The following is a 16,648-nucleotide window of genomic DNA, read 5'->3' as shown; positions in this document are numbered from 1 at the left end:
ATAAAAAAAGGTAACACTTATACTTTGGTTGGATTTTATTTACTACGAGTATATATTACGGTTATTTTTAGAATATTTTATAACAAACATATGGTCAACTTTATAGACTTATTTAAGTATTAAAAGGCGATGTGAATAAATAGTAAAATATGAAATAGTAATGTTTCCAAGTCAGTACCATAAATAGCTCAAATCTCTAAGTGCAATCTATACGTGAAAACTCCCTACTTGTTGGCTTCGTGCATGTTATATTGTAATACAATACGTGCATGTGTAATCGAGTGAAGAATACCGTAGTTTCAACTCCAAATCACAAATAGCTTCGGTAATTGTATTGATGAACAAATAGTCCAAAACTTGGAGTAAGAGTTAAGTCAATTCATCAATTTTTGAGGCATATATTGGAAATTTAAATAGAAAATAGTCATTACTAGTACTTATTATTCATTAAATTAATACGAGTACTAATTTAGCAAATGCTTTTGCAAATACCATATGTAGCAAACGGGTCAATTGTTTTAGTTCAGTTTCAATCAGGTTATGGGTAACCTCCTAACTCATCAAACCCATAATTTAAGATCTAGCTACTCACAAATTTTGAAGAAGGTTAAAATTTCATTACAATTGTAGCCCACGTGTCTACCGTTGTGCATGATACAATATGAAACGGAACCAAATTTGAATCAAAACTGAATCTACGTTTTTTTAACTTATCTACCAAACTTTGAAAAAACGGTTAAATTATATTGTATCCCATGCACAACGGGTAAATTTCGCACCATAAGAGGTAGGCACCAAAAACCCAAAGTAAATTTCGCAAACATTAATCAACTGGTGTGCACTATAGGACCAAATCGGACTGGTGGTCCAATATTTTCCTGGTCTGTGGTTAAAATAAGAGTTTTTTTTTTGAAACCATAAGAGTTAAATTACTTCGTATTTCGTTTTGCTCTGGATAATAAATCGGAATTTTTTCGTTGTATAATAAAAAATTACTATAATTTTGGAGATTGAAGTAGTTCTAGGTATAGAGGATTTCTTTGATTGTTTCAGGCTATGTGTGATCCTAAAATATTATTGTCAACTGCCCTTGGGGGTTAACCAAGCTAAGGAAAACATTGTCCAATTGCTAAAAAATTGAGCTAACCAATGTGTATTGGAACTTTGGAAGCAAATACTGAAGGAGAATAAAGTAGAGAGATTATTGTAAAGTCTTGTGTGTCACACCGAGTCTTCAATGAATGCTTTATTGGCGTGCTATATATGGTGCTCGCGCTATTCACTTAGATGTCTCCCCGTATAAAGTTTAAGATATATCAATGGAGCCAACCTTTTTATGCTATAGTCTGTTTTGTATTTGTTGATTCGTTGCACTTCTATCATTTATTGGCCTAAATAAACATGTTACATTATCAACAAAGAGTTAAATTGAACTCCAAATAGGATGAATATTTGTTGGGTCCTCCTGTCACAATACACAAGTCCTTCAAAGTCCATAAATATAGTGATAGATTAGGCATTGTTTACAAATACTACATACAATAATGGTAGGTGACATAAATTTGGATGTAATAATCCCTAATGAAGAACTCCTTAACTAGGTGAATTTGCTAAAATATCAAAGAAAAGAGAAGCATACAACAACCTATTCCAAGTATCTGGAACACCGGGAAGACACCAATGACTACAATCAACATAGTTATTAAGATTATTTCCATATTTTTGGGCAAGTGTATTCCAGTCCTTGTACCTGTACATAGACGGATGTGCATCAATTCTGTATTCTGAAAGCTTGGTAATATTCAAGTAGATCACTTGTGGCTTTCTCATCCCTTTTATTTGTCTCTCGACGACATTAACCAACGATTTTGTAAAGAGTTGTTTATATGGTTCGTCCAACATAGGTTGAGTTTTATTGTAGCACCATTGATCATATTGGTGCCAAGGAGAATTGCTTCTAAACACGACTTTTGTTTTCTTGGGATCTACGTTTTTCTCTATCCATGTCGCCCATGTTTTCAAGCCATGTTCGTACGCAACATCTATAGGCATATCCTCTGTTACTTTACCCTCAAATTCGAACATCTCCCACCTGAAAAACAAAATATGTAAGGACGTACGTGTTGATATTATTACTACATGCTTCAGTTACATGCTTACATATATATACTCTTAGGATACATAATATGGAGTACACAGATTTCTTTTGATTAATTAATTATGATAAGTTTAGCTGTTAGGTGTCATGTTTTCAAGTTTAATTATGATAAGCTTTGGAATCCAATAAAGTAGGTACAAATCTCGTCTAGTATTTCATATCACTTTCTTATTAGTCAAATTCCAATATTTATCTAAGCAATATAAGAAAAAATTAAGGTTTTACTATTTAACTTATTGTCGTCAACTAGCTAAAATAATATAAGATTCACTCCACTTCAGGGTATAGTCCCAATATTTTGACTTTTTACACTCTTTATCACAAATTTCTTTTTATATGCTATTTAAAATATTAACTAGATTAGATAAAAAAAAAATCTAGATCAGATAAAAATAAATAAATAACCAAGAAAACAAGCAAAGGTCAAAGTTTAGCACATATATCACTTAGCCATTTTTATGTATATACTTGATATAATGTTACTATAATGTTGATTCTAAACAATACTTGAGAATAATGCATGAAATGTTTTTCAATAAATTAGAGAAAAGTAATTAAAACTTACGCTCTCATTTTTCCACGTAAATCCCACCAATGACCGGAGTTAAATACCATAATATCCGCCCCTTTCCATTTTTCCGAGTCAGAAGAAAGCTTATCCAGCACTAGAACTTTTTTGCCACTTTCATGTTTACTGTTCAATTCAACAAGAAATGGGCTCCAATAAAATTCTAATGTAAAGTTATAATCCTGCAATAAAACCATATATTATAATTAGATAACCATATTAATTTGTTAAATAAAATTTCTAGTTTGGCATTGTTTTATTTCTACACTAATAATTATTATACCTTGGCTTTCCATAATTTTTGGTAGCCTTTTATTTCTTTGACCTGAGCTGCATTCGAAGGAATGGAAGTGAACAGAAGGCAAGCAAGAGACTCCCACATGTTTCGGTTTAGCGAATCGCCAGCTAGGATCATCCTCTTATTTCTTAGCCTTTCTAGCATGTCAGTTCCATTAAACCTAAAGGATGAAATGAACATAATTTAAGTAAAATTGATCATAATTAATCAAGTGATGTTCAATAATTTATTCACAAGATTTAGTATTCAAGTGTGTTCAGTAAATAAACCATTATTTTCGGATTAATACATCTCTGAGATCTAGAATGTAAGCAATAAACGCAATGTTGTAGCAATTTCCACATGTATATGTGTATCCGATCCACTTACACATAGTACTGACTAATTGGTGTTTTATTATTATTATAATTATAATTATTATTAATTTTTTTTTTTTTTTTTTTTTTTTTTTTTTTTTTTTTTTTTTTGCGAAATGTTGTTTAATTAATTGATCTCTCTCTTTTGATCATCAAAACAAAGGTACCTAATAATAATTTATTGTAAATGATTATGTTACATTTTTTTTTTTTTGACAGGAAAATGATTATGTTACATTATTACAATAGAGCAAACCAAAAAGGTTAACCATTAGAATTGGACTTGATTTTGTTTATCAATTTTATTTTTTCACATAATTTAATTAGTTATTAGTATATAAAATAGGAATATGGGGAGAAAAAACGGTTAATCAAATCACTAGATCTTAATCAATTCACATAGATTGCTTAAATCAGGTGAAAAATAAACATGTTGTAAAAAAAAATTCTCCGCATGCATGCATCAGCTTTCTATTTTTTCGTTTTTAATTGCGATGTATGAAGGTATGTAATTTGTGAGTTTGTGACAAGTCATAATTTTTTAACCTAAATATGAAATTGATTTGTAATGTGAAGATCATTGTAATATCTGTTACCAAGCGTATAATGTCTGCTGTTTTTTTTTGGTTTTTTGGTTTTTTTTTTTTTTTTTTTTTTTTTGTACTTGAATAAATTCATCGATGATCAAAGCTAGACTGCTAGAGACCGTAATTGGAACAATTTAAAATGACATTGAGCTCAATTAATATAATGGGGTGTAATTCAAAATGTTTGTATGGTTTAATTAGGTCAAAACTCCATAACAATTTTGTACAAAAGAAATATAAAATGTAAACTACCTATGCACTTACGTTGGTATATCACAATCTCGAGCTTCCCATATCCATTTCTCATACTCTGACTCAGGCCTTCCATTCTCTTGGCAGCTCATCTTTTCCTCGACGAATGGACACTTGATTGAATCATAACTAGAACGGCTCTCCTTTGGCTTATAAACCCATCTCCCATCAAACATGTTGCACTTCTTTCCAACTTTTTTCGTCGATTTATCAATGTCATTGAGAAAAACATCCGATGACATATTAGGCTTGATAACACTAGTAGATGGATTTAGTAATTTAAAAGGAACCAAATCTACCATGGCTTGTTTCGCCGCTAAGAAACTTATGTCTTGATGGACTTTGTCGAGGTAGATGAAGAAGACGAGGAAGCCGAGTAAGGCTCCAAGTGAGAAAGATTTCCATTTGTCAACAATGGAAGGTTTTTGTTCCATGACTTAGAAAATAAACCAAATTGTATTTTGCTTGGTTAATCACATTTATGCTTTAGATTTGATATGCTACATTATAAATTATGATGAAGGTCAACTTAGGCCTAATAAATGAAGATGTGGTATATTGGTATAATACGACGTACTAAGTTTTCTAGTCAGTGTACTTTAATTAGCTCAAATCTCTAAGCGGAATCACTGCTAGATTATTTCCTACTTGTTGTCATCGTGGTCTTAGTTTCAACTCACAACTCTAATTATTTCAGTGTTTTAACGTGTAATTTTAGTTTCATGTGAAGAATTCCGTAGATTCACTCCACTTCTCAAATTGCTTTGGTAAGTGTTGAAAAGTTTAGGGGTAGGTCCAATTTGTAGAGTAAGAATTAAGACTAAAATTTTAGTAATTGGAGCATTTCGTGGAAATCTTATCAAAAATTAATTGTTTCTAGTAAACTTGCAGCAAACAATTTGACTTGTTTCATTTTTGTAACTGGTTCACATGTTTATTTTTTTTGATTCATATTATGTACATTTAATATGCCTAACTTGCACATCTTGGAAATTTATTAAAACTTATGTGTCATCATCAAAATTCAAAAAAAATTTACTCAACTTCGTATCCCAAATTACAAACCAACAGCTTAATAGCTTTGAGGCATATACAAGTACTCCCACCCTCACCGCCTCATTATAATGTCATTCTAGACCTGATGAAAGTTGACCCGATCTCAAAAAAAAATTCAATTTAGGCAGACTGTTTGGGCCCATTTGAAACAGGTGAAGCCCAACTAGATTTTATTTTATATAGGTCTTGGGTAACACAAATTTACATTTTAGTTATAATTTTTTCCCGCTATTTTTTACCCAAATTAGTTGATTTGGGCAATAAGTCTACTGTGCACCCTGATCCATCAAAGATAGCTAGACCACAGGCGATTGTTCAGATTTTATTACCAAATATTCAAAAGTATGAACGTGGTGCAGTGTTCGGATTTTTTTACAAAATGTTCAAAATTTGCAATTGTTTAGATTTTTTTACGAAATGTTTAACAGTACAGGTATACATTGAGATTGTTTAGATATTTTTACTAAATGTTCAAAATTTGCGAGGTTTAGATTTTTTTACTAAATGTTCTAAAGTATAGGCATGGTCATTGCGATTGTTCAGATTTTATTACTAATTGTTCAAATTTTGCGATGTTCGGATTTTTTTACTAAATGTTCAAAATTTGCAATTGTTCAGATCTTTTTACTGAATGTTCAAAAGTATAGGCGTGGTACATTGAGATTGTTCAGATATTTTCACTAAATGTTCAAAAAATTTAATGTTTAGATTTTTTTGTAAAAAAAAGTTCAAAATTTGTAATTGTTCAAATTTTGTTTACTAAATGTTCAAAAGTATCAGGTAATCGATCATAATAGATACGAATCGATCGATCGAATTAACTTCAAAAAATTCAATTGATATTAGAACAATGATTTCATCTACAAATTCATCTCAAAATCAAAAAAATACATACAAATTAATGAGAACAGTAAAAATAATCAGTTAATCGATTACGAATTGAAATTAATCAAATTAGCTTTCACAAATTCAATTGATATTAAAACAATTATTTCATCCACAAATTATCTCAAAATCAAAAAAAATAAATTAATATGGATCACAATAAGTTCATAATAACAAACCTGGATTGATATCTTTGGTAATTTGAAATTGTTTCATCACGTTAAATGCAGAAGTTTAATGGAAAAAACGAAAAATCAAAGAACAGAGGAGAGAGAAAATAGGAATTTGAAAAAAAAAAGAAAAAAAGAATGAAGTAAATTCAATAAAGAAATAAAAAGAGATTATATTAAACAGAGAGAGAGAGAGAGAGATTCTGTAAAACAAAAAAAAAAAAAAAAGGAAATAAAATTTTGTAAAGATGGTGGGAAGAAGAAGAGAATGAAGTTGTGTTTCATTATATAAGGTTGTGTTTCAATAGAGGTCTAGCTATTTTAGATGGACTAGGGTCCATAGAAGAATTTGTATGATTTGGGCATGATTTTCTGACCCAAACCATTGACCTGAAATGGGTTACTTATTTTTTGCCAAAGACAGGCACAACCCGTGATCATCTCTAGTGTATTCATTTTACATGGTTTTCAAAACTTACATTTGACCATCAATTTATTTAATTACATATTATTAATATTAAGATCATACTACGTAAAAAAAAATATTATAAAACTACATACTGAAAAGTCTCACTATAAACATTAAACAGGCCACTGCAATACAAGGGCCAAGTTGGGCGATCCAATTATTCATTAATGTAAAGAAACATTAAGCCGAATGTGCTAGATTCACGTTGTGTCTAGTGGTTGTTTCGTTTACTTTCTAGTCTCTGACGATGTAAGAGAGTCGTGTAATAACTTATAATTTTATAGTCTTGTTAATCAACTGCCGAAGATGCAGATAATACCATTGTTTTCCTTTCGATCGCGTAACACGTGCTTCTAAGTAGAGTACAAAGTATATTAAACTCAATAAGACGGTTTCCAAGAAATAGAATTGGTTGAAAATTAAAGCAAGTTCCCGGAAATTGATTTTGGCACATCCTTAATTGATTTTTGCCCTATGTGAGACGAACATAAAAAAATGTGCTCACATAGGGGTGTGCCAAAATCAATTAAGGTGTGTCAAAATCATTTCTCCAAGTTCCCTAGTATACATTCTCAGATCCCCAAAACAAGTCTTCTAATAGCACCTTGGTTGAGTGCAATATGCACCATTGATTTGTTTAGAAATTCTCTTTTGGGTTTGTATCATATTCAATTTTAATACACTATATTATTGGGCTTTGACACAAGATCAAACGTCATGAAACAAAAAATAGAAGCCCAAGACCACAAAATGGGAAAACAAATTTAACACCTCAAACATCAAACGTCAAATGATTGATTAAAAGTCAAGTACCACCTCCGTTTTATATTATTTACAACGATTTGACATGAACTAGAAAGAAAAAATGTATAATCATTATAAATAATATGATCGGATATAGTACATGAGATTTGATCCTCTTGTTATTGTCTTCTTAATTGCTCATTTTAAAATTAACTTTGTCCAGAAAAATGTTTAACAAAATTTAGAAATAAAAAAAAAACATAATCTAAGAGAAAGGAACTAGAAACCAAAAAGGACAATACACATAGGGTACATACACTATTCTATTTGAGTAGAATCTATCTATTATCGTATATTAAAGCCAAAAAAAATTTGGAGGGAATTTTCCTTCTAAACTCGCTTTTTTATTATTATTATTATTATTATTATTATTATTATTATATCTCAAAACCAAAACTCATACAACCTACAAAAAATTAGTGGGAAGCTGAGATATAATCTGGGCCCCCTGACAGGGTAAAGTCGTATCCCCTAATCAAAAAAATAATTACCTAAATCACTAACTACAGTAGATAGGGAAGTAGGGTCGAACTCCACAGGGAAACAGGTCTTTTTAATTCTAATTAATTATTATACTCTAAATTATCTAAGTAACCAATATTTTTAGGTAAGAATTCTGATTAGGGGATTTTGCTCCCACCAATCGGAATGCGCCACGTGGGCCAATCAGGTCCTGCCAAGTGTCCCCCATTTGGAACTGTCAGGGCTTGCCACGTGGCACGCGCTTATTCGTCCACCTTGGACCTGTTATGTCATGACATGTGGCATACTCCATGCCTAATGGAGAAACCGGCCACCCAGGCCCAACTTCCGAGGGAAGCCCAATCGGCCCTAGGTTAACCTAAACCTAGGATGGGCACGTTTCCCAAGGTTATAAATACCTCCCTTAATCCTCATTAAGGGGGATTACGAAAAAAACACAGTAATTACACACAGTAATAACCGGCTGATCTGGCTAACAAAGCAGATTACCTACATTAAACACTCTCACCTAGAGAGACCCATTTACTTTAATTTCCGCATTAATTACTCCTTAATCAAGTACTAACTTGACCGTTGGAGGCGGAGCTCCCACCACCAGGAGTCTCCGTTATTTTGCAGGTACATGCGTCCGGTTCCAGTCTCGGAATTGTAACTCTCCCGCAGGACATAAGAAAACCCCGAAACATTTGGCGCCGTCTGTGGGGAGAGTACTTCTGAGATGGCATCCAAGTCTGTACCGACTCCTGAAGAGAGGCGTCCCCTAGACGACCCTCAAGTTCAGTCGGACCATGATACCGAGAGTGAATTTGAAGTTGAAGCTCACACAGCTTCAGACGGGACCCTAAGGGCCCGACGTACCCGTCATACCGAAAGGAGGGAACGAGAACATCTTCAAACTGGAAGTGAGCCAGCAGGCGCACCGCCTGTTCGGCAACAGCCGACTGATGGGTCTGCTCCCATCACAAGGAACGAACTCATGACCTTCATGAGGGACTTCAAGGGAGAGATTCAAGAATTGATCAACAAGAAGCCGCCTGCTCCAGTCAAGGAGCAGTCGGCTAAGAAACCCTCCACTTCACTGAAGAGGAAGCCAGTTCAAGGGCGAGAGGCGACTCCTCATCCTAAATCTAGGAAGCGGGAGCCACCTGCCCTTGATTTCACAAAATTCCGTTTTCCTACAGGAAATAGGAAACCTGTTCGTCATATTCAGGCGGACGGGTCAAAGCAAACATTCACAGACGCTCGGCTACTGCTAGAGCAGAAGAAGAGTGACCGATTGTCAGAGTCGGCCTCTACTTCAAACTTTCAAGACAGTCTGCGAAATGCCTCGATGAGGCATACTCAGTCGTATCATGAGAGTCAGTCAGGCGGCACCTCCCGTCAGTCCGGCTTTCATAGCGACCAGGCGGTACCAAACTTACCATTTGTGCCGCAACAACAGTATTTTTTGCAGCCACCTCCGTTTGGTGGACCTGCAGCAAAAAACGTCCAACCTATGGACTGGCAGCTCCGGTTGCTTAGACTTGGTGAACAGCCGTCGGCCTTCTCCAAGGAAATTACTGAAGCCGCTCGGCCGGCCAAAGTGAAAAATGTACTAGTAGGCGCCTATGACGGCACTACTAACCCAGAAGACCATCTGATGGCATTCACCAACCTGATGTACCATCAAGGGTTGGATGATCCCACTTGGTGCAAGTGTTTCCCAGCGACTCTCAAAGGAATCGCACAACAATGGTTCGGCAACCTGCCGACTGGTTGTGTAAATAGCTTCAGGACGCTTGCTTACTTATTCACCTCCAACTTCGCTATGAACATCCCTGCGAAGAAAACGACCCTTGATTTAGGAACAATTCAGCAGGGCGAGAAGGAGGGGCTTCGTTCTTACATCAGGCGGTTTAACCTGATGAGAATACAGATTCAAGGGTTACCGGATGAGGTAGCCTATACTGACTTTTTCAGAGGTCTCAAAGACGGGTCTACCTTCAAATTTGATTTGGTTCGAAAGAGGGTGGCGACTCTTCAAGAGGCCTTGATTGAAGCAGAAGCCTATATACAGGCGACTGATCTTTGTACGGTAAAACAGTCGGACGGGAAAAGGTTCGACAAAAGAGAAGGACGACAGAAACAGTCGTCAAACAAAGATGAGAAGAGAAAAGAGGTCTGGGCGGCTGATTCCTCTAAACAGCCGGCCCAGAAAAAGAAAAAAGAATTCAAACCATACTCCCCAAAGTATGCGTTTAACAAAGATAACCAGTTTATCCTAAAAGAAATCAAGGGACGGATCTCAATTGAGAAGCCGGTCCCCATGAAGGGTTCTGCAAACAACCGGAGCCAAGATAAATTCTGTGCTTATCATGATGATGTTGGTCATCACACCAATGACTGCATCAGTCTCATGCGGTATCTGGACCGCTTGGCTGAGCAAGGTGATCTTGACACTTATGTCAAGAAATCTACGGGGAACACTTCCTCAAAAAAGCAGTCGGCCAAAAAGAATCAACAGGCCGACAGCTCCGATACAGATGATGCAGTCGTCTACACCATTGCAGGCGGCTTCTCAGGAGGCGGCCCCACTATTAGAGGCAACAAAGACAATATCAGGCGGTTAGATGTAAATTCCGTTCACCAAGAACGGCCGTCCAAATATTCATTTCCTGAGATTGTCATCACTGAAGAAGATCTAGGAGGGGTAAGGGGGCCGCATGACGACCCTATTGTTATTGAATGTAAAGTGGCCAACCAGAGAGTTGGCCGAATCCTCATAGATACCGGAAGCTCCTCAGATCTCATCAGTAGCAAATGTCTGTCGAAACTAAAATATCAGACTGATTGCATACATCTGGCCTCCCACCCTTTAGTAGGGTTTGGAGGAGGAGTCGTCCACCCACTGGGACGAGTGGATTTACCCATCCTCCTGGGCGAAAAAGGGGAAGGACGACACATGGTAGTCCGGTTCCTGGTAGTAGAAGAACTCTCGGCCTACAACATGATTCTGGGTCGACCAACCCTGAATAATTCCAAGGCTGTTATAATCCCATCTCTTATGTTGCTCAAGTTTGAGAGGGATAATGTAACAGTCGGCTCCCTAAGGGGAGATCAGAGGATGGCCCGAGAGTGCTATCTCTCGGATGTCAAGCCCACTATTATGGCCACTGGGTCAAGCGGTGAAAAAACAGACCTTCAAGAAGCAGGCGGCAAGAAGAGAAAGGCATCCCAGACAGGGGCCGCAAGAAAAGAAAGAAAATAGCAATCATTGGCAGAGGAACAGTCGGATGAGTTCCGCCCTCAGTCGGCTGGTGAACATGCGGACCTGATCTTAGACGACTCACGTCCTGACCGAACAGTCAAAGTTGGGGCGACTGCTCTGAGAGTCCTAGGTGACGACTTTCACAAACTATTGGAAGAATACAAGGACATCTTTGCATTCGAAGTCCATGAAATGCCAGGCATTAGTCCTGATCTGGCGGTACATAAACTGGCCGTGGATCCGAAAAAGAAGCTGGTACGGCAAAAGAAGCGGAACCATGGCGAAGAAAGAAGTCAGGCGGCAGCCGCCGAAGTTAAAAAATTACTTGATGCAGGGTTCATTCGGCAATGTTACTTCCCAGACTGGGTTGCAAATGTGGTGCTTGTTAAAAAGCCGAATGGCACCTGGCGAATATGTGTAGACTACACAGACTTAAACAAGGCGTGCCCCAAAGACAGTTACCCTCTGCCTAAAATTGATAACCTGGTCAACTCAACAGCCGACCATGCTTTGATGAGCTTTATGGATGCCTATTCTGGTTTCCATCAAATTCCTTTATGGAAGAAAGATCAGGAGAAGACGACCTTCGTCACTGATCAGGGGTTATACTGTTACACGGTCATGCCGTTTGGTCTTAAGAATGCCCCGGCTACCTTCCAGCGAATGATAAACACTGTGTTCTTTGATCAGATTGGGAGAAACGTCGAGACATACATTGATGATATGATTGTCAAGACTAAACTTCAGAAAGATCATCTGTCGGACCTCCGAGAAACTTTCGCCACACTCAGGCGGCACCATGTCATGCTCAATCCCAAGAAATGTGTATTTGGAGTTGAGTCTGGGAAATTTCTCGGATTCCTTACCAATCAGAGAGGAATAGAGGCGAACCCTGAGAAGGTGCAGGCGGTCATTGACATGCAGTCGCCTCGTACCATCCGAGAGGTTCAGAAGTTAACAGGTTGTCTGGCGGCCTTGGGAAGATTTCTAAGCCGGTGATACGACAAATGCCTATACTTTTTCCAGGCAATTAAGAAAAAGGCAAGGTTTGAATGGGGGCCGGATGCTGAGGCCGACTTCAAGAAATTGAAAGTTCACTTGCATTCCTTGCCGAGGCTGGTCAGCCCTTTGCCCAAAGAAGTACTCTACATGTACCTGGCCGTCTCTGATCATGCGTTAAGCGCTATTCTCCTTGCTGAAAGAGACGGCTGTTAGCTCCCGGTCTACTTTGTCAGTCACGTACTGAAAAATGCCGAGTTGAGGTATCCCCTAGTGGAGAAATTTGGTCTTGCACTCTTCATGGCTGTTAAAAAATTGAAGCCCTACTTTTTGGCACATGCAGTCGTCGTGTATACAGACCAACCTATCAAGCGGCCACTTACCATCATGGAGTCGTCAGGCCGAATGATCAAATGGGCCATAGAAATACAGAGCCTCGAAGTTACTTTCGAGCCTAGAAAAGCAGTGAAGGGGCAAGCCTTTGCTGACTTTATTGTAGAGATGACTCGTCCTCCTGACTCTCAAGTTCCAGACCAAGTATGGAAGGTATATGTGGACGGAAGCTCTACTTCAAATGGTTGTGGAGCAGGCGTCATATGTCAGTCGCCAGAGGGCGACAGGTACGAGTATGCTCTACGCTTCAGTTTTCAGGCTTCAAACAATGAGGCAGAATATGAAGCTTTACTAGCCGGGATCCGCATGTGCAAGGCGGCAGGGGCAAGAAAAATAGACGCCTGTTCCGATTCACAATTGATAGTGAGTCAGTACAATGGCGAATATGAAGCAACCCATCCGGCCATGATCAAGTATTTACAGGCAGTCCGACAAGCAGTCGGCTCCCTTGAGGATTTCCATCTGATCCAAGTGCCGAGATCAGAAAACAACCAGGCGGATGCACTGTCAAAATTAGCATCATCCGCCTCCTCTGATACTCCTCGAACTGTTTTTTGGGAAGTAATGGAGAAGAGAAGCATCGAGGAAAACCCTATTGGAATCCTAGATAGAAGCTCAACCTGGATGGATTCAATCAGGGCATATCTGACAAACGGTACACTGCCGGATGATCCTCAACAGGCGGCAGCACTGAAAAAACGAGCCACCTGTTTTGAAATGATAAAGGGAGAACTTCACAAAAGGGGGTACCTTCAACCCTTCTTAAAGTGTGTTACTCCAGAAAAGGGACGTGAGATACTAGACGATCTTCACTCTGGTTACTGTGTTTCTCATATAGGCGGTAGGACGCTTGCTCAAAGGGCAAGGCGGCAGGGCTACTTTTGGCCTACTTTGGAAGCAGATGCAATGGAGATGGTGAAAAAATGTGACAAGTGCCAAAGGTTTGGCAAACTAATTCACCGTCCGGCTACTGACCTCACTACCATTCATAGCCCACTACCGTTTGCTAAGTGGGGCATGGACATTCTGGGTCCATATACGCCTGCTACAGGTGGAAGGAGGTACATACTTGTTTCCGTTGACTACTTCACTAAATGGATAGAGGCGGAGGCTGTAAAGGGAATCAAGACGAAAGATGTAATTTCATTCATTTGGAAAAATGGCATCACTCGGTTCCCATGTCAATGGTTTTTGATAATGGTCCCCAATTTGAGACGCCTGTTCTCAAAAGCTGGTTGGGTGACCAAGGAATTGCAAACTACTTTGCATCTGTCGGCCAACCACAAGCAAACGGCCAGGTAGAAGCCTTTAATAAAATCATCTCGGACGGTCTCAAGAAAAAGATTGAACGAGCAGGCGGCCTATGGGCGGATGAACTACCACATGTTCTCTGGGCCATTAGGACGACTGAAAAAGGGGCGACTGGAGAAACTCCATTCCTCCTAACTTACGGTGCGGAAGCTGTTCTTCCAAAAGAACACTACGAGCCGACTCTTCGAGTAATGCTATATGACGAAGAGGCAAACTGGGAAGCCATGCGCCTGGCATTAGACTCACTTCCTGAAACGAGGGGTAATGCTGTCTTACGCCATGAAATCTATCGCCTGAGAATGACTAGATCATACAACAAAAAAGTACACAGGCGTCCACTCAAAGTAGGGGACTTTGTACTTAGAAAAATGGAAGTAGTTGGTAGGGCTAATGAGTCTGGCAAACTAACTCCCAACTGGGAAGGACCCTACCGAATATGTGAGGAAGTCAGGGACGGTACCTACCGTCTGGAAACACCAGACGAACAACCGTTGCCTCGAACTTGGAATGTAGATAATCTTAAGAAATATTTCTTTTGAATGATGTAAATAGTCAAGAGCTACTTAATAAAAGTTTGCATACTTACTATTCAATTTTGTACTAAGAGGGGCATGCCGTCTGTACCTTTACAGTCGGCTACTCTCCATTGAGTATTTTTACTCTCTTCAGAGGGGCATGCCGTCTGTACCTTTACAGTCGGCTACTCTCCATTGAGTTTTTCACTCTATCTTCAGAGGGGCATGCCGTCTGTACCTTTACAGTCGGCTACTCTCCATTGAGTATTTTACTCACAATAGGGGCATGTCGTCTGGACATATAGTCGGCTGCTCTCCATAAGAAGATGGCCGACTGGTTCCAAACACATAGCCACCCCCCTAATACTTAGCTAAAAAGATTAGGGCCTGGCCGACCCTGTGCCTAACAGGCGGCTACCCTCCTTTTACTTAGCACCTACGTTCACCAAGAACTTACCAAGGCCACAGGCCGAATGATCAGACCAGGCGCCAAGCCAACTGATCAAATCCTCAAGACTAATACGACCTGTCCCAACATCATAGCAGGCGTCCGGCGGCATCCCTCCGGATGAAATTCGTCGCAGAGAGCAGCTCCCTTTTGGGTGGAACATTGCTCTATAAACTAATTACACGGCACCTATACGACTGTCCCTAAGGGCAACCACGTAGCTGTTTTTGAGACAAGGATAACTCTATCACTAACCAAACCAGTGGTAGCAGTTGACATCTGAGTCAGATGACCGCCTGTATTACTTGGGACAAATGTAGGGGGTACCTCTTGAGTTAATAGCCAACAAACATTGGCGAATCAAGGGGTCTAGCCGGCGTCCGCCGCCTGGTACCTCAACTTCTCAAGCAAGAGTGACGGCGACTGAGTAACTCCAACGTTAACTCATAGTCACTCCCTCAAATTTGGTATGGAACCTAAAAGGTTTGAGTAGACGGCCTGTTTTTTTGGCAAACAGGGGCACTCAAACCCCTATTCCTACTAGGTAACCTATTGAGTTAATAGCCAACAAACATTGGCGAATCAAGGGGATCAGCCGGCCTCCGCCGCCTGGTACCTCTACTACTCAATCTAGAATGTGACGGAGACTAAGTAACTCCTATGTTAACTTATAGTCACTCCCTCAAACTTAGTATGGAGCCTAAAAGGTATGAGTCGTCCGCCTGTTTTTAGCAAACAGGGGCTCTCAACCACTACTCCTGCTAGGTTAACAAATTATGAGTTAAAAGCCAACAAACATTGGCGAATAAAGGGAAACAACCGGTACCCGCCGCTTGTTATCTCTACTACTCAGTTCCTTGGCGACTAGGTAACACTCATGTTTACTTGGTCAGACCACTTTCCTACTTTGTTAAATTTACAAATGACAGGACCGCCTGCCTAAAAAGGATCCAGACCTTAAAATAGTTCGAATACCGATTGGATAAATGGCCGACTGATCGTCTATCCTGGAAACAGACAACCAGTCGTCCAGGGGCATAGGCGGCGTGACTAACTATCCGTACCTGTCTGCAACTATCGGCCATGTAAAACAGTCGGTCTAGTGAACAATTGGATATTAGAATATGGAATACTTAGACAAATTTGAGGCAAAACAAAAATTCATTAAAAATAAGCCGGTCATTAAAGACCAGCAAAATATTCAAAGCCCCGGCCCCCTGGCCGGGTAAATACAAAACAAACGGCACGCAGGCCGTGGAAAGAATACATAAAGCTTAAGAAGGGGGCAGATCTTCAATATTAGCAGCTGCCTCCTGGTCAGCACTCTTCTTGCTGGATTCGGCTTCAGCTGCATCCTTTTTTGATGCCTTACCCCAAGCGGCACAAGCGCCACTACCGGCTCCTCCTCCTCCAACGCTTCCTCCAACGCCTCTTCCTCAGCAGCCGCCAGGATCTCTTGATTATATGTATCCGAACACTGGCGGTACGTTTTTTCCCATGAGGCAAAGTCGGCATTAGGGAAGAGGCGGCCCCAAGTCATGCGCTGGATTTGAGCGGAGTCTTCCATCATCTCTCGGACCAGCTCTTTCTTCTCCTGCTCGGCCTTTTCCGAGAGCTCTTGGGTAAGACTCTTCTCTTGGGTCACCAGG

At 39.3% G+C, this 16,648-nt stretch overlaps 1 protein-coding gene across 1 annotated transcript; it reads right to left on the bottom strand.

The window, feature by feature from the left end:
- Positions 1–1,440: 1,440 nt before the first annotated feature.
- On the bottom strand, positions 1,441–4,814 carry LOC110685947 (protein trichome birefringence-like 40). Its single transcript, XM_021862507.1, has 4 exons — positions 4,232–4,814; positions 3,010–3,184; positions 2,724–2,908; positions 1,441–2,092 (listed from the first exon to the last, which is right to left on the bottom strand). Exons 1-4 carry the CDS (start codon positions 4,651–4,653, stop codon positions 1,594–1,596), a joined length of 1,281 nt encoding a protein of 426 aa, XP_021718199.1. The 5' UTR covers positions 4,654–4,814; the 3' UTR covers positions 1,441–1,593.
- Positions 4,815–16,648: the final 11,834 nt, after the last annotated feature.

The sequence above is a fragment of the Chenopodium quinoa genome, unplaced genomic scaffold (genome assembly GCF_001683475.1).
Source record: "Chenopodium quinoa cultivar QQ74 unplaced genomic scaffold, ASM168347v1, whole genome shotgun sequence".
NCBI lineage: Eukaryota > Viridiplantae > Streptophyta > Magnoliopsida > Caryophyllales > Amaranthaceae > Chenopodium > Chenopodium quinoa.
Note: the sequence above shows the minus strand (reverse complement) of the source record. Positions and strands in the feature narration are given on the sequence as shown.

Coding starts and splice junctions, on each gene's coding strand:
- LOC110685947 (XM_021862507.1), bottom strand. CDS start 4,653: ATGGAACAAAAACCTTCCATTGTTGACAAATGGAAATCTTTCTCACTT. Junction 3,185..4,231: donor CGAGATTGTGATATACCAAC/GTAAGTGCATAG, acceptor TTCATCCTTTAG/GTTTAATGGAACTGACATGC. Junction 2,909..3,009: donor AAAAATTATGGAAAGCCAAG/GTATAATAATTA, acceptor GTTTTATTGCAG/GATTATAACTTTACATTAGA.